At 40.2% G+C, this 25,254-nt stretch overlaps 1 protein-coding gene across 2 annotated transcripts in view; it reads left to right on the forward strand.

Moving 5' to 3' along the window:
- Positions 1-24,330, forward strand: part of Nab1 (NGFI-A binding protein 1) — a 39,983-nt gene extending 15,653 nt beyond the window's left edge. For both annotated transcript variants that reach the window (XM_028765588.1, XM_028765589.1), the window contains exons 3-8: positions 4,300-4,433; positions 5,737-5,788; positions 14,813-14,902; positions 16,796-16,955; positions 19,457-19,573; positions 22,373-24,330. In XM_028765588.1, the coding sequence (XP_028621421.1) occupies positions 4,300-4,433; positions 5,737-5,788; positions 14,813-14,902; positions 16,796-16,955; positions 19,457-19,573; positions 22,373-22,461 (642 nt within the window). In that variant the 3' untranslated portion in view covers positions 22,462-24,330. The remainder of the gene's footprint in view (positions 1-4,299; positions 4,434-5,736; positions 5,789-14,812; positions 14,903-16,795; positions 16,956-19,456; positions 19,574-22,372) is intronic.
- The last annotated feature ends 924 nt before the right edge of the window (positions 24,331-25,254 follow it).

A 25,254-nucleotide genomic window follows, 5' to 3' on the forward strand; every position in this document is an offset into this window, starting at 1 on the left:
AGCTGAGAGGTCAGCTGCCAGCACAGAGGTGAGAGGTCAGCTGCCAGCACAGAGGTGAGAGGTTAGCTGCCAGTTCAGAGGTGAGAGGTCAGCTGCCAGTGCAGAGGTGACAGATCAAAGCTGAGATGTTTTAGAAGATCCCGGAAGTTGCAGTTTTGAGAGAAGGAACTGGATCTGGAACTCACACAGGAGCACTTTCTGCATAGATAAGGATGCTTTTCCTCTGTGCTCTCAGCCTGACAGTTCTCAGCACCTAAGACTTGAAAAGAGGTGTTAGGTTTTCCTAGGATGACTTTAAGAAATACATTGTAGGACTTTTCTTCTTGAATCACTTAGTAAGTTTACATTTTTCTAAACTCGTTGATTTCATTCATCTTCAAACACTAGCGTGAAGTTATTTATAGTTTTTGTGACCTAACCTAGTCTGTTTGGTCTTGCACCCACCCATTACATTTGCCCAGAAATTTGTCAATAGTTTTTTCTGCGAACCACAAAAAAATCGGGTCAGTGGGCCCCGATTGGCCTTCTGTCTTAGAGTGTCTGTTGCTGCAAAGAGACACTGTGAGCACAGCAACTCTTATAAAGGACAGCATTTAATTGGGGCTGGCTTACAATTCAGAGGTTCAGTCCATTATCATCATGGCGGGAAGCATGGCAGCCTGCAGCCAGACATGGTGCTGGAGATGGAGCTGAGTGCTACATTTTGACCAGCAGGCAGCAGAAGGAGACTGTGTGCCACACTAGGCCTAGGTTGAGCAGAGGAGACCTCAAAGTCCAATCCCACAGTGACACATTTCCTCCATTAAGATGACAGCTACTCCAATAAGGCCACACCTCCTTTTTTCCTTCCCTTCCTTTCTCCCTTTCACACTGGCCCAAAGATTTTTATTTATTTATTATTGGATTCCATTACAGATGATTGTGAGCTACCATGTGGTTGCTGGGATTTGAACTCATAACCTCTGGAGGAGAAGTCAGTGCTCTTAACTGCTGAGCCATCTCACCAGCCCAAAGCCATACCTCCCAATAGTGTCACTCCCTATGGGCCAAGCATTCAAACCACCTATGTCTATGGGGGCTGTTCCTATTCAAACCTACTAGTAGGACCTAATAGTAGAGCTGCCTACTATTTTTTGTGAATAAACTATTGAAGCAGCCATGCTTTTGTATGTCGTGTCAGTGGTTGCCTTTAAGCTACAATGTTGTATCCATGGTCTCTTCTTGTTCTTGTTCATTAATATTCCATTATTCTTATATTTCTGATTTAAGCAGTTATAGCTCTTGAGTTTTCACTGTGCATGGCTTTATTATTATTTGTAGAGTTTTGATATTTTTTTATTTTATGCTTACTGACTCATGAGTTATTTAGAATTTTGTTTGCTTCTAAATGTGACTGAATCTCCCCTACTTCTGGTACTTTTAAAAATGATTTCTAGCTGAATTACATGGTAGTTGGTTCTCTCTACCATGCTAGTCCTGAAGAATGAACTTAGGCAAGAAGTCTTGGTGGCAAGCTTCTTTACCTGTTAGACCATCTCATTGGCCTTATTTCTCATGTCTAATTTCTTTGATTAAACTCACATTTCTTAAAAGGTTTAGAAGCCCATGGAAGGAAGTGGCTTCTGATAGCACTTATCTGGATTTATTTCTACAGTTTAACAGAAGACACAACCAAGGATAAGGTCTCAGCCCATTTAGTCTGAGTGACTTAGTGCTGGAGGTCTGTGTGTGTGGAGAGATTTGTCTTCTGCTCTCTTCTGCATAGCTCTGAGGTCCAGGATGAACACTGTTCCTTGATGCCCCTGCTTAGAACCTTGTGGATGGTAGCGACTTAGGACTCCTCTCTTTGGGGAGCGCTGAGCCATGCCTCTAGGTGCTTTCACACACTCCCAGCCTTGTGACACTGTGACTGGTTTGGACACTCCATCCTTAACTTACTTGCTCTTTAGGCACAGCCATCTTTGTTTTGAGCCCACATGCGTTGCTCTTTTTCTAACTCTTCAGGCATTTCTGGTAATGTCCCTGCCATCGCCTCTCTATTTGTTTTAGTCAGCATTTTTGTTGTTGTTGTTTATTTGTTTGTTTGGTTTTGGTTTGGCTTGAATCTTAACTTTTCTGTTCTTAAAATGTCCTGACAAAAGCAACATAAGGAAGGAAGAATTTATTTGGGCTCATAGTTCATCATGGCAGGAAGCCAAGTCAACGAGATGTGAAGCATCTGGTCACACTGTGCTTACAGTCAGGTAGAACAGAACAGTGGTCACACTGTGCTCACAGTCAGGTAGAACAGAACAGTGGTCACACTGTGCTTACAGTCAGGTAGAACAGAACAGTGGTCACACTGTGCTTACAACAGGTAGAACAGAACAGTGAGTGCTTAGGGCCGGTTCACCTTCTTCTTTTTGTGCGTCCTCGATCAGTCTCAGCCCAGGGAATGGTGCCACCCATAGTTGAATGTGCCTTCTGACCCCAGCCAGCCTAGTCAAGATAATCCCTCACAGGTGTACACAGAGGCCTGTTTCTTAGAGATAATCCCCAAGGCCTATTGTTTCCCAGATCTCATCTTATTGACAATTGAGGTTAACCATCACAGTTCGTTTTATTCTTCAATCAAATAAATGAAAACAGAATCAAAAGCCGTCTACATATATGAAGTAAGTAAAGCCTTTTAAAAGTTAGAAAGCAACACTGGAAAGGATTTTAGGAATGATCTTCCCAAATGTGTTTGTGGTGTGATCTAAAGGGAAATTGTGGTCTGACATAAAAAGTTAGTAAGTGCTGACAATATGGCTCAGCGGTTTAAAGTGTCTTTCTACTCTTATAGAACACTCGACTTTAGTCCCCGGCACCCATGTCAAGTAGCATTCAACTGTGAAGACAACTTTAGGGGACCTTATACCCTCTTCTGACCTCTCATGTTATGTGATATACATCAAGACATATATAAATAAAATTTAATCTTTAAAAAATCTTACTAAAATTTAGTGTGCTCTATGATCTAACAGTCCATTTGTTGGAGCTTTTACCACATAATTAGATATGCAGGCAAAGGTGTACGTTTATGAATGTCTTTTCTCTTCTGCTTGTAGTACTTGAACTTGGGTTATCTAGGTGAGGTTAGCTTAAATTATGTATTGCTCTTAACTGAAATAATATTTTATATGTATGGCAAAAACAATATTATAAAGGATTTTAAAATTATCAATCAACAGTATTTATTGTGCATTGACCCTATATCAGGTGCTAATGTAAATAAGCCAAGTTTCTGTCATAAAACATGGTAAAAATAAAAGATACAGAATTATATAGATGAACAAAGGGGTTGACAGCTCTTAGTGTATAGAAGTAAGTTATTAGCAGTAAAGGTTAGGTACCTGGGTAGAGAGAAAAAGTGAATGACTAAACTTTTTAATGAAATAAAACAAGAGCCAAACACCAGTGTCATACCAGGTATAGCTCCATTTCTTACTGTGACAGCCTTTGGGGAGGTACGCATAATGAGGCTTAGAGACATCTCTGTGTGCCCAGTCACATAGCCATGAGTGGTTGGACAGAATTAGTCCCAGGTCTGCTAACACCAAGCCCTTCTTCCTGCCGTGACCCACACTGACTGAGGACACTTACTACTTTATAAAAGAAGTCTAGCTTACCTGCCAGCAGTCCCCTGCATCTGCCTGACCCAGCTAGGGGAAGCACACTGGCATGTTAACAAGTTAGAACTTTCATGTTTACCATAATACTTACTATTTTAAGTTTTAGTACAGGTGTTTGATCAGCCAGCAGCAGTATTGGCAATATTTTAACAAGTATTGAATTAAGCAAATATAAAAAAATCTCAGACGTCGCTTTTCCAGTGCCAGTCTGACTTGCCTTGTCACAACTTTGCTGTCTAAGTGATCTGATTAGTGTCACATAAGGAACTTTTGTGTCAGTGCACATGAGAAACGCTGCCAGGCTGTATGTATTCAGGGTTAGCTAAAGAACGAATGTTACCATTTCAAAAATCAGTGTTGGGTTTTTTTCCATAAGAGAAATGAGATGCAGAATATTTGTCACCAGAAAATACTCTACCTAGTCAAAAATACAGAATAAATAGATACAGGTAGTAAAAGTATGATAATTATTTTTCAGATTGTTTGGGCTCTAGAAGTCCGAAAGTCAGCTATCCCTTCTGAAGGCTGATACAAGGATAAGGGGGGATTTTATGCATTATTTCTTCCTGTAAAGATGTGAGATTTTCTATTACCTAATGATAAAGAGATCCTTATACTTCTGAAAACTTTTCTTTTGTATGTTGAGCTTACTGTCAATGAGGCAGCCGCTCAGCTGTGTGTGAAGGACAACGCCCTGCTGACGAGAAGAGACGAGCTTTTTGCCCTGGCCAGGCAGGTTTCTCGAGAAGTCACCTACAAATACACTTACAGGACTACCAGGTGAGGTGGGAGCTGGGCATCTGCACAGTGGGTAGAGGCAGTTTGAAGCATTGCTCATAGATAGAATATGAATGTTTCTGAGAAAGTAAGATTATGACTCATATAGACCTTTAAAAACATTGTTTCAAAGACACCTTTTTAATTAAATTATTTTGAACTGGAACTTAAAAACATAAAAAAAATGTATCAGCGGGTACCATTTGCTATTTGAATAGATGATGCACTGTATGATGTTAAATTCATTTGCTAAATCTACCTGCTCAAACATTTATTATGTGTTCTTGGTGAAGACATCCCAAAACCTTTCTCTGGGCTTTGAAATAAACAGTATGTAATTTGTCTACAGCAGCCCACTACTTGGTGGCCACTGGAGCTTCTGATCTTAACAGCGATTTCTGTTTTTTGCTTAATCCACCTATAACTCCTCCTTTGAAAGTTAGTCTCCAGGACTGTCCTTGCCATGGCATAGACATTCTGTGACATAGACCTGGGCATGATGACGTGGTCTCACAGCCCATCAGACACAGTGACACACCTATTAACAGCCAGACTTGGTGATGGCTGGAAGAGAAATGCTTCCTTTGTTAGTTATGGATTCTTGTGTGTGGTCTTCTGTTATTGGAAATAATAGCACAATCAATAAAATTGCATTTTGCCTATTCTAAGATACATTTTTTTGTATTTTAGTGTCTTTATAAGTTAGATTGACTTCTCATAGTTTAGTTGGAAAGAAAAAATATATATGTACATATATACATGTACATACACACATATATACAACTATATATACATATCAAGGTCGTACCTCAAAGACTGGGATATCGTAGCACTGATGGTGCCATGTCATAGGTATGTTACTAGCTCTGTGATAGTTCCCAGAAGAGAGACTTCCAAGTCAGGAAAGGGTGTCTGTGGTTTTGGGAATTGGGCACAGCGGTCTTATTTCATTCAGTTATGCATTCATTCCAAGTGGCCATGTTTATCATTATGATTGAAATGGTTCCTGCTGAATTCTAAGGAGACATTCCTTGATACTTAGTGGTTGTTGTTAGATTGTCATGAAGTAGCACTTTCTCTGGTCAAGTTCTCAGGTCAGAGGCTTTTTACAGCATGTAGTGGTGTGCACATATCCCTTAATATCAACTTGGAAATGACAGGACAGTGGCTTCCATTATGTAAATGGTTACTTAAGTAATTTTTTATGCTGTGGTTTCAGAGTCACATGTTCTGAGGGAATGTTACAGATTTTGGTCTGTAATAGAATTGGCTCTTCTCAAGCTTTTTCTTTCTCCTTTCCCTTTAGGTTAAAATGTGGTGAAAGAGATGACTTATCTCCAAAGAGAATTAAAATGGAGGTATGGATACACGTAATGTGTTGGTATGCTAATAAGTTTTGCTTCATTTATGATAAGATCACCAAAGTAATGTTAAAATTTCCTAGTTCAGTCATAAAGGAATGGCCCTATAATCCAGTAAAAATTATTTTTTTACATCTTAAAAGCAATATAGAATTTGTTATTCTGAAGTGCTTGTAATAATCTCACTGTGCAAACCAAGGAGGTTTTTTTTTAATGTTTTTGAAAGTTAATTATTTTTATTTTATGTATATGGGTGTTTTGGCTACATTTATGTCCTTTGTCACATGCCCTGTGCAGTACCCTTGTGGACCAGAAGAGGAGTTGGACTCCCTAGAGCTGGAGATGGATCTGGTTGTGAGCTACTGTGTCAATACTAGGGATTGAACCTATGTCCTTTGGAAGAGCAGCCAGTGCACTTAACTGAGCTGTTTCTCCGATATCTTCCCCCAGAAGATTCTTAAAAGGAAACTATATTGACCAGATTGATTCCTAGTTTATCAAAAGTTAATTTACAAATTAGCATCTTGTAGACTGGAAAATCCTCATTGGCTAAACAGCTCTCTCCTTCCTGTCATTAACCAGCAGGTCCCTCGGGATCTGACTTTTGGGGCTCTGTGTTACAATTGTGGAAACATTACTATACTTAAAACCTTTCCCAGGAGACTCTGGTTGAGACTGTTCTTGTAATTTTTACTTGGGAGTGGTAAGATGGAAACTGAACAGGAAACCATGCATCTCTTAGGGTTCCTGAGTTACAGATGGTTTAGAACTACTCTTCCTCAGTTTGGGTTGCATATCTTTCCTAAGTCTAGTTTATAGCAGAATGGAAGTTCTAATCATAGTCCCTCCTCTCTTTCTTCCTTCTTGGGTGTGGATATGGACTTGGACTCTGTGGTCTACCCCATTATTTAATGTCAGGTTCTAGCAGGTCTACCATGGCTGACCACCCCAGCTATCAATCACCATGTGGTCTTTTCTTAATGTCTGTATGACAGAGTCCTTCATTGGTACCGAGACAGAATTATCTTATAAAAACACACCTTTTTCTTACTTTAATCCCGGTGGCTCTCCATCTCTGTGAGGAAACCTGACGTGGGAGGTATCTGCCACTCTCACAGTCTGGCTCCAGCTTGCTTCTGGTCTTTGCTGTTTAACACTTCTCCTCCTACTGTTCCACCTGCACAGACTAACAGCAGCCCATGCTGGGACTGATGAGTTCAGTGTTCTCAACATCCACCACCATACCCCAGCCTAGGTGGCCATAGTGTATGAGGGAGTGGCTTATGTACCCCAAATCACACTCTGGCTGTTGTCCATCTTGTTTCATAGCACTTATGAGTATGAATTCTTTAATGTTTCTGTTTTGTTTAGAATTGGTCTACCCTGCTAGAGAAGAATCGAGCTCTGACCTGTGTGCCTCTTTCTACACGATGAGTTTATAGTGTTGCTTTACATTGAACAGGCATGAATAACAGCTGTTAGATAAAACAGTGAATGACTGTGATTCATTTTTGATTTCTTAAAATGAACAAAGAAAATCGTTGTCCTTAGGTTCTCAAATAAATATTTTGTTTCCAAGGGACAGTTCTCTTTTAAGTTGTGCCATGTTTACCTTTTCTGTTTTGTTTTGTTTTTGTTTTTTGAGACAGGGCTTCTCTGTGTAGCCCTGGCTTTCCTAGAACTAGCTCTGCAAAACAGGCTACCCTTGAACTCACTGAGATCCACCTGCCTCTGCCTCCAAGTCCTTAGACTAAAGGCCTGCATTACCACATACCTGGCCATTGTCTTGTCTTGATGTTCACTTTGGAGAACTATTCGAGATGGGTTAGTCCCAGATACCAGTCAAGGAGGCTTGTTGTCTAGCAGGCTGTGTTGAAAGGTAGCAAACTGTTTAATCATACTGCACACCAAGATAACAGCAAGGAGAAGATTCTTGTAGATTTGACTGTGGCTCTACTGAAAGAAAACAGGTGAACACAGACACTGCCTGGCCTGTGCTGTTGGAGCACATAAGGAGAAAAGGTGCAGATCCAGCGATGACTGCTGCTCTTTTCAGCATTGGATCTGAGTGGTCCAATAACAGCTGTTATTCATGCCTGTTCAATGCAAAGCAATGCTATAAACTCATTGTATGGTAGGAGGCACACAGGTAAGAGCCCTATTCTTTTCTAGATGTGCAGACTGATTCTAAATTAGACTCTAAATTAAATCAGTGGCCATGACTTGGTCTGCTCTTCATGCAGGCCACACTGTTCTACAGTAAGACGTACGATCATGACTGATTAGAGCTGCCTTTATTGCTTTTGGATGCACGAGTCTTTTTTTGAACCTCTCAGTGGCCCTGAGCTGAAGGTTAAGTAACTTCTTTCTATAGCAATTTGAGTTTATCGATAGAAACTCAAGAGGGTTGGGTTATTACATTAGCTGTGAAATTTCAATTCCTTGAAATATGTCTCCCTGAAGATAGGTAGTTCAATATGGTTGGCGCACCTTTTTATTAGGGTCATGAAGCCACTTGAATAGTTGAATAGTTTTGATTTAGAATTAAAACAATCACAGTTACCTTTCCCTGTAAAAGTCCTAGCCCTTCCTAATAAGGCTAGTGACTGACCACCTCAAGTGTCTTTAGACCCATGTACATACTGGACTCCTAGCTTGTTCCTAGAAATAAACAAAATCCTTACCTTGAATTTAGAATACTAATTAACACCATTGTTGTCTTTACAGTTTTGGTTTTGCTTAGTTTTGTAAAAGTACTTAAGCATCACCCCCAATCTCTTCAGAAGTTTTCTCTGTGTGTGTAGTGTATGTCACTCAGTGTGCTAGTCTGTAAGTCTTGTGTCAGTCTGTAAGTCTGGCTTCATCCTAGCCAGGTTCTGCTTGGTGTTATGAGTATGTTTAGGTGTTGGAGCTGTCTACATGCTTCTAGAAGCCGATGCTGGAGTGGGTGGTACTCGCTGTCATGGGGTCTGCCCCCTGTAACACTTGTCACCAAGATTAGTGCCTTCCATGAGGCAACTGTGGCATGAGAGTCTGTGAGGTATGAGTAGAGCCTCCCCTGGGAGGTTTCATTGAGCTGGGTTTTAAAGGTAGGACTGCCAGGGGGTGTTCAGGGTGTCATCGTAAAGATAGACTGGCATTCGGGGAAGACAGATGTAACAAAATACTAATCACATTTAGAAAAGCAGTATTTGTCTAGCAATATTCCTGACACAAAGAGCCTCATGAGGAAACCTGAAACTGGAACTTTAGATCTCTGCGAGCCTACTTCCGCTCTCACTTTAATAAACACTTTTGTGCTTCCCAGCTTATTCCTTATTTGAAGACAGTAACATAAAAATAGATGTAGGACAGATGCCCAGTTGCTTAGGCCGAAATTAATCCAAGGACTACTTCTCTCCAGTGCTCCAGAGTCTGCTCCAACTGCCAGTAAGCACACAGGCCGAGTTGCTCACTTATTTCCATGTTTAACAGGATATTTTTGCAGTGAACAGCAACAAAATGTGATGCACGGTCCTGCAGGAAGGGAAACAATTTTGTGTGCTGTTGTCAGTGCCTTAGGATGCATAGTAAGGCAGTGCCATGCCCCAGGGCACTCTTATCTCTTCCTGTGGCTGAAGGCTGTGTCTCGAAGATCCACACTGTAAAGACGAAATGAATCTTAAGTGCTCACCTGACTTTTCTCCCCCGCCCCAAGATAACATTGTTCTCCCATAAGACGGCTGTAACAAGTTTTTTTTTTTAAGTGTCAACACAGACTGTATAAAAATATATATCTTTTTTTCTTAAATGATGTACCACTATACAAGGTGTGTTAGATGTTAAAATATATAGAGATTTTGAACATAATTTTCTCAATTTCTAAAGTAAATAAGATAGTCCAGAGAGCCTTCCTGCATGGGTGAGCCTTAGCAAAAGCACGTGGATGTGGGCAGGTCTAGGGAAAGCCCCTCTCCAAGGTCTGTTTAACAGTGAATCAGGCTTGCCAACACTTCTCCAGAGTTGAACAACTGCAGAGAACCCACCTCTAGCTAAACCAAGAATGAATTGTGTTTTTATTCTTATTTTTCACTAGGGATCATGTAGCTGTGGGACAACCATAACAATGATGATTTTGTAAATCATGCTATTATGTGCTAGTCCCTGCTAGGCATTTATCCCGAACCTTCTTGTATATGCTTTATGATGTCCATTCCATACCTGGGGAAGACCCAGAGTTGCCATGTTGCTATCCAGTGGCAGTAGAGAGTATGGGACAGATGTGAGGGGTGACAACTCTGTCCCCGTGGAGTAGAGAGTATGGGACAGACATGAGGGATGGCAACTCTATTCCTGTGGAGTAGAGTACAGACACGGCTAGATGTAAGAAATAAATTTGTTAACAAACCAGAAAGTCCGAGAACTGGGTTTGAACAAGATAAAGGAAACATCTGCCAGCCAGCTGCTTCTGAGGCAGCAGGGAGTGAGAGGCAGGGTCAGAATATCCACCTACACTGTGACTAAGCTCGTGAATGGAAAGCTGGTGGAGTCTGAAGTAGGCTCTTCTCTCTGGATCACAAAAGCAGAAACAGTACAAGCTGCTATTCATACAGAAAGTGTGAATAGAGAAAGGGGAAACGCACACGTGGGGTTAAGAACATCTGCCACCAGGCATCGTTCTAAGACAACTGGACAGTGGCTTTAGGACAGCTTGCTGGTGCTTTAGGGGAAAGAGAGAGGAGGCCAAAGGGGTGAGACTAATTAGGTCACAAACAGCCTCCAAGCATGTATCTTATTTTCTCATTGCTGAGACCCAGAGTCTCATCACCAAGGGAACACTGTGGTTAATGGCAGTGGCCATCAATGTGACATGGAGATAAATTGCTATAGCATGGTACATCTGGTGCCTAGAAAGAAGGTTACAGAGACCCAAATTTGGTACAATTAGCCTTATACCAAATACAATAAAGGCCAAGCTATAGTCTTCTACCAATAGACTGGTATTGGGGATGTTCTCCCTGTTGTTTCTCTGTTGGATAGTCCAGATACCTTGTTTCTCATGATACCCAATGGAGCAAGCTTTCATGTACAGAGTTTGAAGATCTCCTCCCCACATTAGCAGTATTCTCATGGCTGAATAGTCCTGACCATGAAGGCACACATGACAAGATTTGCCATCTGCATAGTTCATTTAATACTCACAAATCTCCCCTGGGCAGGCAGAGCAGTGATGCAATCTCCATGGAAAAATTGGGAATGCTGTAAATGATGCAGTTGACTTGCTGAGACCACACATCTGGTCCTAACACAAAAAGACTGGCTAGCTCCTCTCTCCTTCGTAGGCCTTTTTAAACAGTATTTAAGATACTGGGGCATTTGGGGATTCTGTCAGCAGCTCCACTCACAACATACTGTTGAGTTGATGGCTGCTGTAAGTCTCCAGCCCTGATGTCACTCTTTGTTCCAAAGTCACTACACCTACTTACCTGGTTTATGTACAGGGAAGTCATGGCAGCCCTTAGAAAAAGCTGTCTGTGCCTGCATTGATCCATTTTCTAGTTCCCCTTGTAATCTATGCCTGGCCCTGTAGCCTTTATTGCAGTGGGTATCTCCAACATACTCCTAGGCCACTCTTTTCCATCTTCACCACAGACATTAACCAAGTATCAGCTGTGTCTGATAGCCTTTCTAAAATCTGGCCTGGCAGTCTTCTCTGAGAGCATCAGTGGCTTCTCTTTACCGTTTAAATAAAGGGAATATTTACGTTGTTTAAGGTCAGATTTAAATTTCATAGCATTGTGTATAAGGCCCCGCAGAATCTGGCCATGCCTGTCTAGCTTCTCTGGACCCTTCCTTAAGGTATTCCTTACTGTAACGGATAAACGATGTACAGCCCATTGGTTTTGCCCACAGGTCTTCATCTAAGCCTCTTCTTTTCCTGAAGAACTCCTTTCCTTTCAGCATCATGTACACTCTCTCTCTTGAGAGCCTTTCCAGCGTTCTGGGTCTCTGATCCATGGCCTCTGTGGACTGCTTGTCAGAGTGCAGCAGCACACCTTTCCTGGCTGCAGCTGTATCACCCAGTGCTTCCAGAACCCCACTGTGCTTTGCACCAAAATATATCACCGCAGTATACCCAGCGTTTTCTTGCTGGTTAGAGGTTTATGTATGTAGCCCCCACTCATCCTTGGAGAGCTATACTGTGTATATATATCCCTAAAACAGGTTCTTGTCCTCTATATAACAAAGGAATGGGTATGTCACCTATACTGGTCTGTTTTTTGTTAATTAAACCTGATGGCATTGGGACTGAACTTTCTAAATGGGAGAAATATTTTTTGTGGGTAATTCATATGTGGCCAGCACTGAGGTAAGTATTTTCTTTGCACTTTTTTGTTTCCCTAAAAATGATTGTATAAATTAGCCTCACGGCTGCTATAGTGTCCCTCTTATAAATGGGACAGTATATATCCAGGGACAGAATGGTCTGCATCTCAGGATTAGTAATAGGAATAGACTTCAAACCCAGCACAAATTACGAAGTTGTAGTCAGTTCTCATGTAAAATAGCTATTATTCATTATCAAGTTTCAGAAGTATCTTCACGTTAGGGCTGTATGTACTGAGCTTAGGCTTGGAGCTGGTGTATGTAGCTATAGATGAGGGGAAACAAGCATTGTTTGTGAGAGTTAATTAGAAAATGCCTTTGAAATAGGAACCAGTACAGTTTGGGCTTCTGAAAGCCAGCAGGGCTATTGCTGGGCAATCTCCTTGATGCTTGATCCAAGTCAACTAGTTTGAACTTAAAGGAAGGTTTGCTCGAGGCTGGAGTTGTAGGAGTAAAAAAAAAAAAAAAAATCTTAGAAGAAAATGGAATAACCAAGAGAGTGGTACACTTTCATGCTCTTATATAAAGTTGACTCTAGCTCACCTACTGATTACAGTCTATAGAGTCCTGTATAGCAGTGTAGGAGCTGGAAAGGCAAGCGTCTTCATTACGCAGAAAGTACAGTTGGATATGAAGGTACATGAAGCTGTCTCACAGTGTCAGAGTTATTTACGTTTTACTGCCAATTGTGTTGTTTCATGTCTGACTTCAAACAACAGATAATTGTGGTTGTAGTGCCTTTAATCCCAGCCTTAGGGAGTCAAGGCCAACCTTGAAAGGTTAGGAGTTCAAGGCCAACCTGAGCTACAACCTGGACCAGCCTGGGCTATAAAATGAGACCATCTCAAAACTGTAAAATTTTTAATTAAAAATAGATAATTAGATATTATTTAGGAACTTGATTTTGTAGATTAAATATTTGAAAGCATGGCACATAAAGATCATAATGGGAGATTGTTTTGAGCCAATATCTTATATCTCAAATGAAATAAAACATTTTATTGTATCACCAGATCTTTCTCTATTATATTACTGTAATAGGTATTTTTGTTTTTAATTGATAACTTTGTGTTAAAATCAGGTAGCTTATCCTACAAAGAGAAAGCTGCATGGGTAATGAGGGTTTCTGTAAGGAGACCCTAGCAGCCTTCCCTTAAGCCTTCCTTACTAAAGCCATCATAGTTGCCTGTAGATATCTATATATCAGCTTTTTATATAACAGCAAACAGGCAGTTAAAAAAACTTAAAATTAATGGTGGGTAGGTTCCCTCCGATGCATAGGAAGGGAACTGATGCAGCTGATGGTTGCCCAGGCATGGAATGCCCTCTAAGAGCCCTTCTCCATAAGTGTCATGCTCCATAAGTGTCATCGTATTCCACACATATTGTATATAATATTGTTCTCACTTTGCAGCTGTGATGTGATAAATCTATAATCTTATCATCTTTTCCCAGTTGGTCCTTTCAGCAGCTCAGAAAGAGTCTATTGTCTTTGCCTCCCTCCCCCCATCCCTTAAAGAGACTAACTCGGGAGGACAGGTACTGTAGGTCATTGTAGGCCCCTCTTGACAAAGGGGACTCATGGACAGTGTTGGGAAATTCAAATTGGGTGGCAATTTAATTTTTTTCTTTAGGTCTTTACTAAACAGATTACAAACAAGCAATAAAGAAGGTGTCAATATAGCTATTTACTGAATTTCCAAACAAACTCCCTTTTGGACTTTAGAGGAGTACCATGGTACTACAGAAGCTTATACAACTGTCATATATAAACCAGAGGGTAATACACAAGCTTATACAACTGTAATATATTCATTTTTGTATGTCAAAACAAAAATAATTAACAAGAAATATTTTTAAAAGCCCAGCAGTTCCCAGTCCCAGCAGAGAAAATCACACTGGATAAAGTACATAAATCGTCCAAGCGAGGCCTTTAACCATTGGTTCTTAACCTGTGGGTCAGGAACCCTTTGGGAGTGAAATGACCGTTTCATAGGGTCAGATATCCTGCATGTCATGTACACTCTGGTTTCATAACCATAACAAAATTACAGTCGTGTGAAGTATCAACAACATAACTGTATGGTCAGGGGTCACATGAGGAACTGTATCAAAGGGTGGCAGCATTAGGAAGGCTGAGGACCACTGCAACAATGTTAGAAGACAGCAGAGGTGGCTTTCTGGTGGAGGGTTCTGCCTCTTGATGTATTTTGTACTGAATAGTCAAAACTATAGAAAAATGCTATTTTCATGGAAACACTTCAGTGCTTTTCATAAAACTAGAAGTCTAAACGTGTCTGGTATAAGCAGGTCAAAACGGGAGGGGATGAGCATGGGAGGGGTGAGGGGGTGAGCTATTTCAATAGGTGAGCAGGTGAGTGTGGCAGGCTGTGTTGGGGGGGGGGTGCTGGTTGGGACTCTTGTTGTCTCTGTGATCACAAGTCTGCTTGCCAGTCCTGGTACTGGAGATGATTGGATTTCCCATCTTGTTCATTTGTAGTTTTACTGTAGAAAATAAAGCACAGTGCCCTAAAAGACTGAAATACAATATTCTACCTGAAGATCTCACATTATTCACTACTCAGGGCAGAGTGTTGTTTTTGCTTTGTGTGGTAACAAAGTCTAAATATCCAGGCCTTATGATCTGCCCCACAGGACGGATTTCCGGACTTCCAGGAAGCTGTGCCAACACTCTTCCAGCAGGCCAGAGCCAAGAGTGAGGAGCTTGCGGGTCTCAGTTCACAGGTAATGCACCTGCCGTGGACTGTCATGGGGATAGCTGTAGGTTGGGGGAGGTGAGTGCTTCAGCTAGCTTCTGCTTGAGGTCTGTGAGGACTGAGTTTGTTTCTGATTGTTAAATGTCTTCTGTCCCTCAGCTTTATCTGTATGATGGCAGGAACATCTTGGTTTCATTTGGTACATGAACAAAATCTGATAAGACGTTACTTATTCTCTGTAGTTCTGTAGGAAGTGACACGTTCTTTGAGTATCAGGGAAAACAGACATTTTGGTAAAATAGCACAAGATCTCAGTAACATATTGTCAACATTGCAACTCTTACCCCATTTAAAGCATTACTGAAGATGTGTTAAATTAGTGTGTAGCTTTGGATAATTTTATTAACTTCTGTGTGTATGTGAGGTGGTGCAAGCTTGTGTGAGTGCACAAGGGTGCTGGTGTGAGTACACGTGTGCACCTGTTTATAGTGGCCAGACAGAAGCCGTGGGTGTCGGTCCTCAGGAGCCACCCACCTTGAGTTTTTGAGACAGAGCTCTCATTGGACTTGCTCTTGTTTGTTCTGCTAGCTAGCTGCAGAGCCCCAGGGACCTGCCCGGATCTGCCTCCCCACTGCTGGGGTCACAGCACATACCTCCCAACTCAGCTCTTCATGTTGGGGCTGGGGGTTGAACTTGGTTTCTTAAGCTTATGCAGCCAGTACTGTGTTCTGCAGTGCTATCCTCCTACCCCAAAATTTTATTAAATTTTTAATATGTATTTGCTCAAAAATGGATATTTCCGAAGTCCATGCGTGAATGCCCCTTTTAGACAGAACTGCAGACCTGTTTGTGGGCCCATTTAGTATTTCCAAACCTTGCTACTGTTTTTCTCTCCCAGAATGGCCTGTTGTAATGTCCTCAGTTAACTGGTTGAAATGAAGTTATTGTTGCCTTTGATCTGGTTTGTACATGTTTAGAAAAGTAGTAAGGGCATTTCTTCTATTTTTTAATCCATTATGTGTTCCATCTATTGATTTTTAAAATTGTGAATCATGACTTTTGTAACCAATTTTATATAGCGGCATTCTTATAGTACTTTTATATAACATGATAATGAATCATATCTGCATTTTGACTATTACTTCACTGGCAAATGTCATAGATACACTGCTTTGAATATCACATGCAAGTAATTCAGAGCAGAACATGGAAAAGGAGCTTCTGAAGCATATGTAGAGGTGACTTCATATGTCACACACCAGCCTTCTGTTTTAGCCATGTCCATCTATGCTTGGTTGGGAAATGCTGCTTCACTCTGGGACAGAGGCAGAGATCCTTGTTGGCAGGGATGCATCTCTGCATAATTTGCATTGTTTAATTTTGGTGGGAGGTGTGTTTGTCTTGTTCTTCTAGACAAGCATTTTACACCTTTTCTCCTCCAAACAGGCTGTCATCATAGCAGAATCTGGGTAGCGCCAAATCCTAAAATAAAATGCCAGGATTTCACCCTGTGCTCGAAGCAGTTGACAGCAGATGTTGCTGGTGCTCTTGGGTGCTTCTTTCTTTCTTTCTTTCTTTCTTTCTTTCTTTCTTTCTTTCTTTCTTTCTTTCTTTCTTTTTTAGAAAGAAGGGGAAATCCTTTAAAGGACTTAGAACCTTGGGAAACAAAGTGAAAGTTATATTGGCTTTAAGTTTATATAGAATTCTCCTTATGGGACTGAAAAGAAACCTTTTGAGCAAACCTGGTATCTTACATGACACGAATATTTATTCATGTTCATGGAGGTAATCACAAGAAGTATGAGCTCATTTTAATAAATACTAAGTGCATTTGCTGGTGTCTCAAATCGGCAACTTTAGGCCATTAGGAAATCTAGAATGCTGTAGTTATTGCTTTTACTTTTGTTTTACTTACTAACAGGCTGAAAAGGGGATGGCGAAGCAGATGGAGCTCCTGTGTGCCCAGGCCGGCTATGAGAGGCTGCAGCAGGAGCGGAGACTCACGGCTGGGCTCTTCAGGCAGAGCTCCGGAGAGCAGAGTCCTGATGGCGGCCTGCCTTCTGATGGCTCCGATGGGCAAGGTGTGCCTCTGCAGTGACTGGGCTTCAGAGCCACGTACCTTTCAAAGACAAATGGGGAGAACGGATGAGGTTTAAAGCTTGATGTTTTGAAGGGATTATATCTGTGAAAATCCATTTTCACTAGTCCCTTTTCAAAGAAAAGTATTCATCCTGCATTCTGTATATTTTAATTTCTAAAAATCCTTAAGTTTGTATTGTTCCTGTACTATAGTTAGCACATGTGTCTTGTAGAGGCTTGCTCAGGACAGGGATGTGATATACAGCCCATTTCCCCAAAGAAACAGATTCCATCAAAGACGCTTCTTCACTGATAGCATCTGTCTCCTTGTGGTGCTAGGATTGAACCCAGGGCCTTCCACTGAGGTACACCTTCATCTTTTCAAAATGATTGAAACATCTTTCTTTAAATTTCAAAAATCAATTTGTCTAAAATGTAAATGTATATTTGTTTCCTAACACAAGTCTGTGTTAGAAAGCTGAGTCATGAGTGTTTTTACTACTCTGAAAATTCTTTGGCTTTTCTCATGTCTTCAGCATGAAGAAAATCCCATGTCATTGTCATCCACTCATTAAAAAGATTTTTTGAAGTGTTTTCCATATGCCAGGCATGCCTCCAAGCCCAGAAGTCATAGCAGTGCAAAAGACATCCTTGCTTATGCACAGCTTAGCTTCAAGTAGAAAGAAACGGCCTGTAAACCTGTAAATCGGTCCTGTAGCTTCAAATACCAGTAAATAGTATACTGAAGGAAAACAGTAGTTTCATAGTATCTTACTTTATGTATTACTTACTTTCTAGCAAGTGCTTAGTATTGTTAGTAACTTGTTTTACCAAGTAAAAGTCCAACTTTTTAAAAATGATTTAAGTTCATTCAAAGTAATAGGTTTTGATGTGGCATTTCGTGCAATACCTTCCTCCCTCCAACAGCCCCTTTCTTGTAACACATACCATATTACCCTCTCTTCCTTTACCCTCCCATAAAGTCCCTTTCCTATATCCCCCTTCTGGTTTCATCACACACACACACACACACACACACGTCACACGTATCTAGGTTCAACATACAAAAAAACTATGGAGTTTGTCTCTCAGTTGGGCTTACTTCACTTAATGTAATATATGATTCCCATTCTGCCTGCTTTCCTTTGAGTGTTATCATTTCACTTTTCTCTCTGGCTGAGTAGAAGTCCCCCGTGTTCTTATGTTCTACCTTATGTTCCTTATCCACTCTTCTGCTGGTGGACATCTGGGCCTGATGATATCTTAGCTGTTGAGGAGTGCACTGCTAAGCAGATGTGTGCACATCTCTGTTGTAGGGTTTCCAGAACACTGCAGGCATGTATGCAGGCATGGTAGAGCTGGGTTACATGGAGGTTGTTTTTAGTTTTTTGTGGCCCCTCCGTACTGGTTTCCAAGGTGGGTGCACCTGCGTTCACTGTCACCAGCAATGAGTAGTGATTTCTTGCCCTGTGTCCTCTCTGGCACTTGGTTGCGCCAACTGAAGTGATGCAGAATTTTCATTTTAATTTGCATTTACACAGTAGCTGAGGATATTGAGCCAGATAATCAGGGAGCATGTATATTTCCTCTTTGCAGAATTACCTTGCCATTTCATTAGTTCAGTTATTAATTGGAAGGTTAGAGGTTTTTGTGACTGATATCTGCACTTCTTTATATGTCATGGATGTTAATCCTGTCTTATGTGTATTGGCAAAGATTTTTTTCGCATCCAAATAAGAATACCTTGTTAGTAAGTATTCTCTAGCCATGAAGTGAAATGTCACATTCGATCACAACACCAGAGTAAAACAAAGATTTTCTTTCTAACAACTTGACAGAAACGTTTTAGTTGAGGTCTTCTTTAGCGTCTCTGACCCTTCTGAGTGGCTAAGAATTAACATATAAGCAAAGACAACTACGAGCGATTTGATGGTGATTAATTCATGACACTAGGATAACTTGCTGTGGGATAGTAATTTGCTGCAACAGATGATTTAATGTATAAAGCATCTTACAGTATTCGTATTAATTATTTTTTCATGGATTATATTTTTTTTTTAAAAAAAACAAAACTATAATTGGCCCGAAGCATTGTCTGTCTCTCTACTATTAAATGTGTGGTTAGTTAACGGCATGCCTTAGTATATGGTTATTAAGGAAAATGTCTTACAGAGGAGCTGCATTAACTCAGTGTTAGAGGGCTTCTAGAAATGTCCATCTCTTGTTTTGTTCATCTTAGCTCTTAAGTATACCCCAACAGTTTGTATACGCCAGATAGTAACATTAATGACTTGCCATTTCCTCCTAAGTTATTATTTTAAATGTCATTTCCTGGCTGTTATTATTGCTGCAGAGCCTCTTGATTCTTGTCATTCTCAGTAAGGTGTGTTCTGGCAACTTGTGAATGTTTATCTATAAAATCAAACAGAAACCAAACAACAAAAAACACAGGGACTGTTTAAAATGTTACTTTGTTTTCTTTTTCTTTCTTTCCTTTTATTAGGAGAAAGACCTTTGAATCTTCGAATTCCTAGTGTGCAGAACAGACAGCCCCATCATTTTGTGATGGATGGGGAGCTGAGTAGGCTTTACTCCAGTGATGCGAAGTCCCACTCATCAGGTGAGAATGCAGTCTGCAACCAGAGAAAACCTGAACAGCATTCCCTTAGCTCTGTTCTCCAGCTTCTGTCCCCACTGAACTGTGTAACTTGTCAGTTCCCCTTGGAAATTATACATTGCCAAAGTATTAGCCAGCCTCTTTCAGAATTATAACATTATAAGGAATGACAGGGAAGAGATGTAAAGGTTGAGACGGTTTGACTAGCTATAGATTTTGACCTGTAATTAGTTTTAGCTGAATGGTTGTGCTGAGTTGGTCTGGCTTTCCTTTCCTGACAGTGTTATGGTGTGTCACAAGCATGCTGTATGTCTGTCCTCGTACCGAGAGAGCCTTGAGTACCAGAACCTGACCTTTTGTGCAGAGGCATTTAGGATGAGGTTCACGGGTGTCTGAAATGATAGGCACATTTGTGTATGCTAGTTAAGTGAATCAGACAGCACTAGATAGTGGATGCCAGCACCAGTGAGGAGACTCTGGTATCATTCAGTCTTTGAATAAAAAAGTAACTTTAAGAATCTCTTGGTCACAGTCACTGATTTTATAGATGGGGAAGCTGAGATTAGACAGTTCACTGAGTTTGTATATTAAGTTGAGAGGAACCTGTCTTTACAGCTGATGGTCAATTGAGCATCTACTCTGAAGTTTATCCAGAGAGTCTGTGTCTTTATGTTCATCCTCCTAGGAGCAGATGCTAAAAAGGCTGGTGTCCTGAATAATGTTCTGTACCTTCACCACTTGGCCACTGTTTCACACTGACTCTCAAAGAAGTTGAGGATGAAACTACCTTAAAATGATAGCAAACTGGTCTCGTATCTTAAGCAACATGTAAAGGCAACCTCTTCTATAAAGTTCTTAAAAACCTCACATGCTCCCTACGAACCCAGATTCCTATGAAGAATTTATGTAAAAGAAATAGTGCAATTACATTGGTCATATTTTGAATAAAGCAAAACAAAAGACACACTTGATTTTGCTACTGATTTTGTCTCGGATTTTACATAGAACAGAACAAAGTGATTCCTAAGGAAGAGTTTTGGCTTTTTTTAAGATTTAATTTTAGTTAATTTTTTTGAGAGTTTTACACAATATACTTTGATCATACTTCTCCCACAGCTTCCCCCCAGATGCTCCCCTACCTCATTACTCACTCAACTTCTCTTTTTAAAAAAAAAAAAAAAAAAAAAGAATAAGGCTGGAGAGATGGTTCAGCAGTTAAAAGCGTGCTCTTTCAGGGGCCCTGAGTTCAATTCTCAGCAACTACATGGTGGCTCAGCAACCGTGTACAGCAACAGTGTACGCACATATATAAAATAAATAAATCTTTAAAAAAGAAAAGAATAAAGCAAAACAAAAGCATTCCCCCATACCCCCCATACAGAACAAAAAACTACATGGAATTCAACTCGTGTTAGCCAGTGACTCAAGAACATGAGGCCTGTCCTGGACACTGTGGTTGATAAGTACCCAGTGTCAGTCCATTGAGAAATACTTTCTTTAAGAAAAATGAGTAGAAGCAACACAGTGTCCATGTAGCAAGAGCCTAGTTACTTGACCAAGAAATCTCTGCTTCTCACAGATGCATCTGTAAAGTGGATAACTCACAGGGTTTTTTTAAACAAGAGAATATGACTGGTAATAATTATTGTGCTGTTTTCTTACTCTTAAGTGCAAGTTAAAATCCCTTTTTGTATAGAGAGGGTGCCTGCATATAGTGAACCACCTATATTCAAGCTAGGAGCATTGGTTCCCTTTCTACAGCTCTTTCAAGGTGTGTGTGTGTGTGTGTGTATGTGTGTGTGTGTTGTAGTGTTTATGTGTTTGCATGTATGTAAAATACAATGCATTTATTGTTGAGATAGCTATTCATAAAACTCAACGGAACCATTATTATGAAAGTAAGCTTGATTCCCACTTACCCCAATTTTGAAAGCTATGGCTAGAGGAACTTCTAGAAACTTTTAGAGGAACTTTTTGTTATATATTTAAAATTGAAGATGTATTTCTGTCTCGTTTTAATGGTAACTATTTTAGCTATTAACATTTGTATGTAAATGACCAGTTTGATTCTATACTTAACACTGTGAACTAAGCATTTTTGGAAAGATCTATGTGGAGGCTGGAGAGACTCAGTAATTAAGAGCACTGGCTCCTCTTCTAGAGGACCTGGGTTCAATTCCTAGCATCCACATGGCAGCTCATTACTGTCTGCTATTCTGCCTCCAGGATTCTAACACCTTCATACAGGCAAAACACCAATGCACATAGAATAAAATAAATGTAGAAAGGTCTGCTGATTCGTGTGTATTTTGCCCTTACAGCTCATCTTATTCTATGCTAATACTCTGCTCATTTTATGGCTAAAGACACAAAGCTCAGCTGTGTAGCTTACCCAATTAGTTTATACCTAGCAGTTGGTGCAGTTGGGGTCTAAATAAAACTGTGGGTTTTGTTTTGGTTTTGGTTGTCTGTCTTTATATTTGTTTATTTTTCATGAAACGGGCTCTTGCTGTGTGTCTGGCTGGGTACTCTGCACATAGCCCAGGTTGAGCTAGAACTTGAAGCAGTCTTCCTGCCTCAGCCTCCCTGAGTCCTGGAAATACATCCACTACCATGTTCAGCCAGAATCTATGCTTTTAACAACTCTAAATAAAATTCCATCTGGGATTTCATAATTATGACTAGTTAATGTTTGCTAGGAAGTTTGGGGTTTAATAACTTGAGTTTGTAGTCTACTGACTTCAAATTCCAAACTCTTTCTGTTTTGTTTGTTTGTTTTTATTGTTGTTTTTTTTTATGCAGAGAGCCTTGGGATTTTAAAAGACTATCCTCATTCTGCATTCACCTTGGAAAAGAAAGTTATTAAAACAGAGCCTGAAGACTCAAGATAGCTGAGATTCTCCTCCTGTTCTCTGGAAATGGCACCAGATTCAAGGATAATGCTCCATCAGAGATTAAGCCTTAATAACCAGTGTTGCCTCATTCAGCTCACAGACCCTAGCCAAAGCATAAGAACTCACACAATAGTCTGTGGACACCAGGACAAAGCAACAACCACAGAAGAGGGAATCAAGAGAGCGTTGCAGTGTAACATGCACTGACCAGTTACCTTCCTGTGTAAGTTGCTTTTGTGGAAAGGCTCAATATCGTAGGCATTCACTATTTAAGAATGTACAACGTGTCTTTGTAATTTATAGAAGCAAATCTAGGTGTTGATACCTTGCGGCCTAATAGATGTGGATACCATTCATTTTACTTGAAATTTTGTTGTCAACTTATGTGTATTTACTATAAATGTTATGCATCAGCATTTAGAACTTTTGCAGTCATAGAAAGAAAGCCTGGGCAATGTAGTTATTGGCAAGGAGACTGGAAAAAGATGGAAGATAAACACTCAGTTTATACCATGGAGAAGGCTGTGTGCTTAATACTTAGTAACATTGATTTTGATTAATAGGAAATATGTAGTTGTCACTAAATAATTTCACTTTCATTGGCTTAATCAATGCACAAATTAAAAATTGGAGTAACATTCCCAAGATGAGGTAGGCTACATGTATGACAGCTGCTCAAGATGTAACCAAGGTTGGACAGAGGATTTGAAATAAATGGATTAATGTGTCAAAGCCTTGACTTAAACATTGATATTTCAGAATATGTTAAATTAAGGCACAGTAAATTAGCCCTAAATGTGGCAAAGATGATATGTGGATGAATGGACGTGGAGTGTGTGTCTTGTTTTTAGTTCTGCTTTAGGTCATGCTGTCAGAGATATGAGTTCCTAATCTGTTACACTGAAATCTGTTGGCCAGATGTTAGGTGAGATGTCTGCAGCATAGATTCTAGTCACATAGATAATCACGTTTCAATTTGATCAGTAGAAGAGTTTTACAGTAGAAACACCAGTAAACAGCTTTTCAACCATTACAAGGCTTTTTCCTTTCTAAATGTTTCTATTGGACCACAGCATCTTGCCCACTAAAAAGTATGTAAGGGACCATGTGCCTCTGTTGCTACCGTGAGGTTGATTATTGTGGTATTACTGTCCACTGTGTGTAGAGCTAGTGCGATACCATTTAAATAGAATGTTCAGTTTTTAATATTAGACACAGCACTGGATAGTATCCCTGTACTTTCATGAACCGTTTCCTGTGTCCCATAATCCATTTTGAGAAGTTTTGTGGTCCTTTTTTTACAAATAAATAAATAAATAAATAAATAACTGTGTCTTACAGTTCAAGTTTGTAGATTTTAACATGCAAGTTTTAAAAGATGCGGTAGGCTTTCAGCTGACACTTGTCTCTCCTGGACCTAGAACCTGCATTTTTAAATCCAGAAGAAAGTCTCCTTAAGTAGCATACTTTCTGACTTCCAAGCTTACAGATAAAGAAGAAGCACACACACACCCACACATACACAAATACACACAAATTTTCAGTAGAATACAGTTTTTATCTTGTGAACACTAATGTGTAACTTGCTATAATTACAGCAAATAATATATATTTTTATTTGAATGGTATACATAAATTAGACGTTATAACTAGTAGATTATTTTTCATTTCATTTATGCTATATCCACTGAACAAGGTCAATTGGTTACCTCAGTATTACCGCCAATAGAGCCCAAGGGACCATTTCTCCCTAAGTCTGTGTCATTCTTTATTGTGTGAATTCTGCATTTTTGTGATTCTTAAAACTGTTGAAGAGATGAGTGCACTTGCTTCCTGTGGCAATAAAGAATTTCTCTGCCTCACAAATCCTTGCTTAGAGTGCTTCACATAGCACATGGTGTTTGTCCATACTGCCCTCACAGCATGTCAGGGGACAGGATGAGCTGCTTTTTTTTTTTTTCTGTGACACTGAGAGTTGAACCCAGAGTCTACCACTGAGTGATAGACCCAGCACTCACATTACTTTTTTATTCTGAGACAGGATTCCTAACTTGCCTCAGCGGGCCTTGAGACCACACAGGTAGTAGTCATCTGGGGAGAACTGTCCTAGCATGTGGTTCATACATTTCACTTTTGAAATGGCAGAGTGTGTCTGGCACAGCACCATGTTGTTTGTGGCTTTGATGATACTCTGAATCTTCCAGAGAAAGCCAACCAGGTTGTCAACCCAGTGAGAGCAGGAGCCCTAGTCTGTCTCTTATAGATGTGAGCGAGACAAAACAACAGCAACTAGTTAATGAAAGCCCATTTCTGACCCAGCGAGGGCTGTGCGAGGGCTGGTCTGGGAATTTAAGCCCATGTATTTGCTGTTATCTCTGGGCATTCTCATGAGTGACGTTCTCCAGTGGGGTTCAAGTTAACAATGGATGACTCAGCGTCCTGACATCTTTATTGAAAACACACATTAATCTCAAAAACCTTGATGGTAGCTATTTCCATAGTGACTGTGCAAGACAAATGTTCCTGACACCTAAGTGATCAGAAGCTGACACTGTGCTAATGTTTTCATTTCTGAATGTACAATGGCTAAATCTTCCATATCATCCCGGATTCTGCTTTGACCTGCTTACGAAAATGAAGAAAACAATCACTTGGTTCTTGTGCAGAAAATACGAATCAGAATTTAATTTCTTAATTCTTTTAAATTAGTTTTATGTTCTACTTACATATATTTTTCCGTCTATTTTTTACCATATCTTTAGAAATAATGATAAATAATAACTGTTTTGT

Source organism: Grammomys surdaster, unplaced genomic scaffold, assembly GCF_004785775.1.
Source record: "Grammomys surdaster isolate TR1022 unplaced genomic scaffold, NIH_TR_1.0 165, whole genome shotgun sequence".
In the NCBI taxonomy this organism is placed as follows: Eukaryota; Metazoa; Chordata; class Mammalia; order Rodentia; family Muridae; genus Grammomys; species Grammomys surdaster.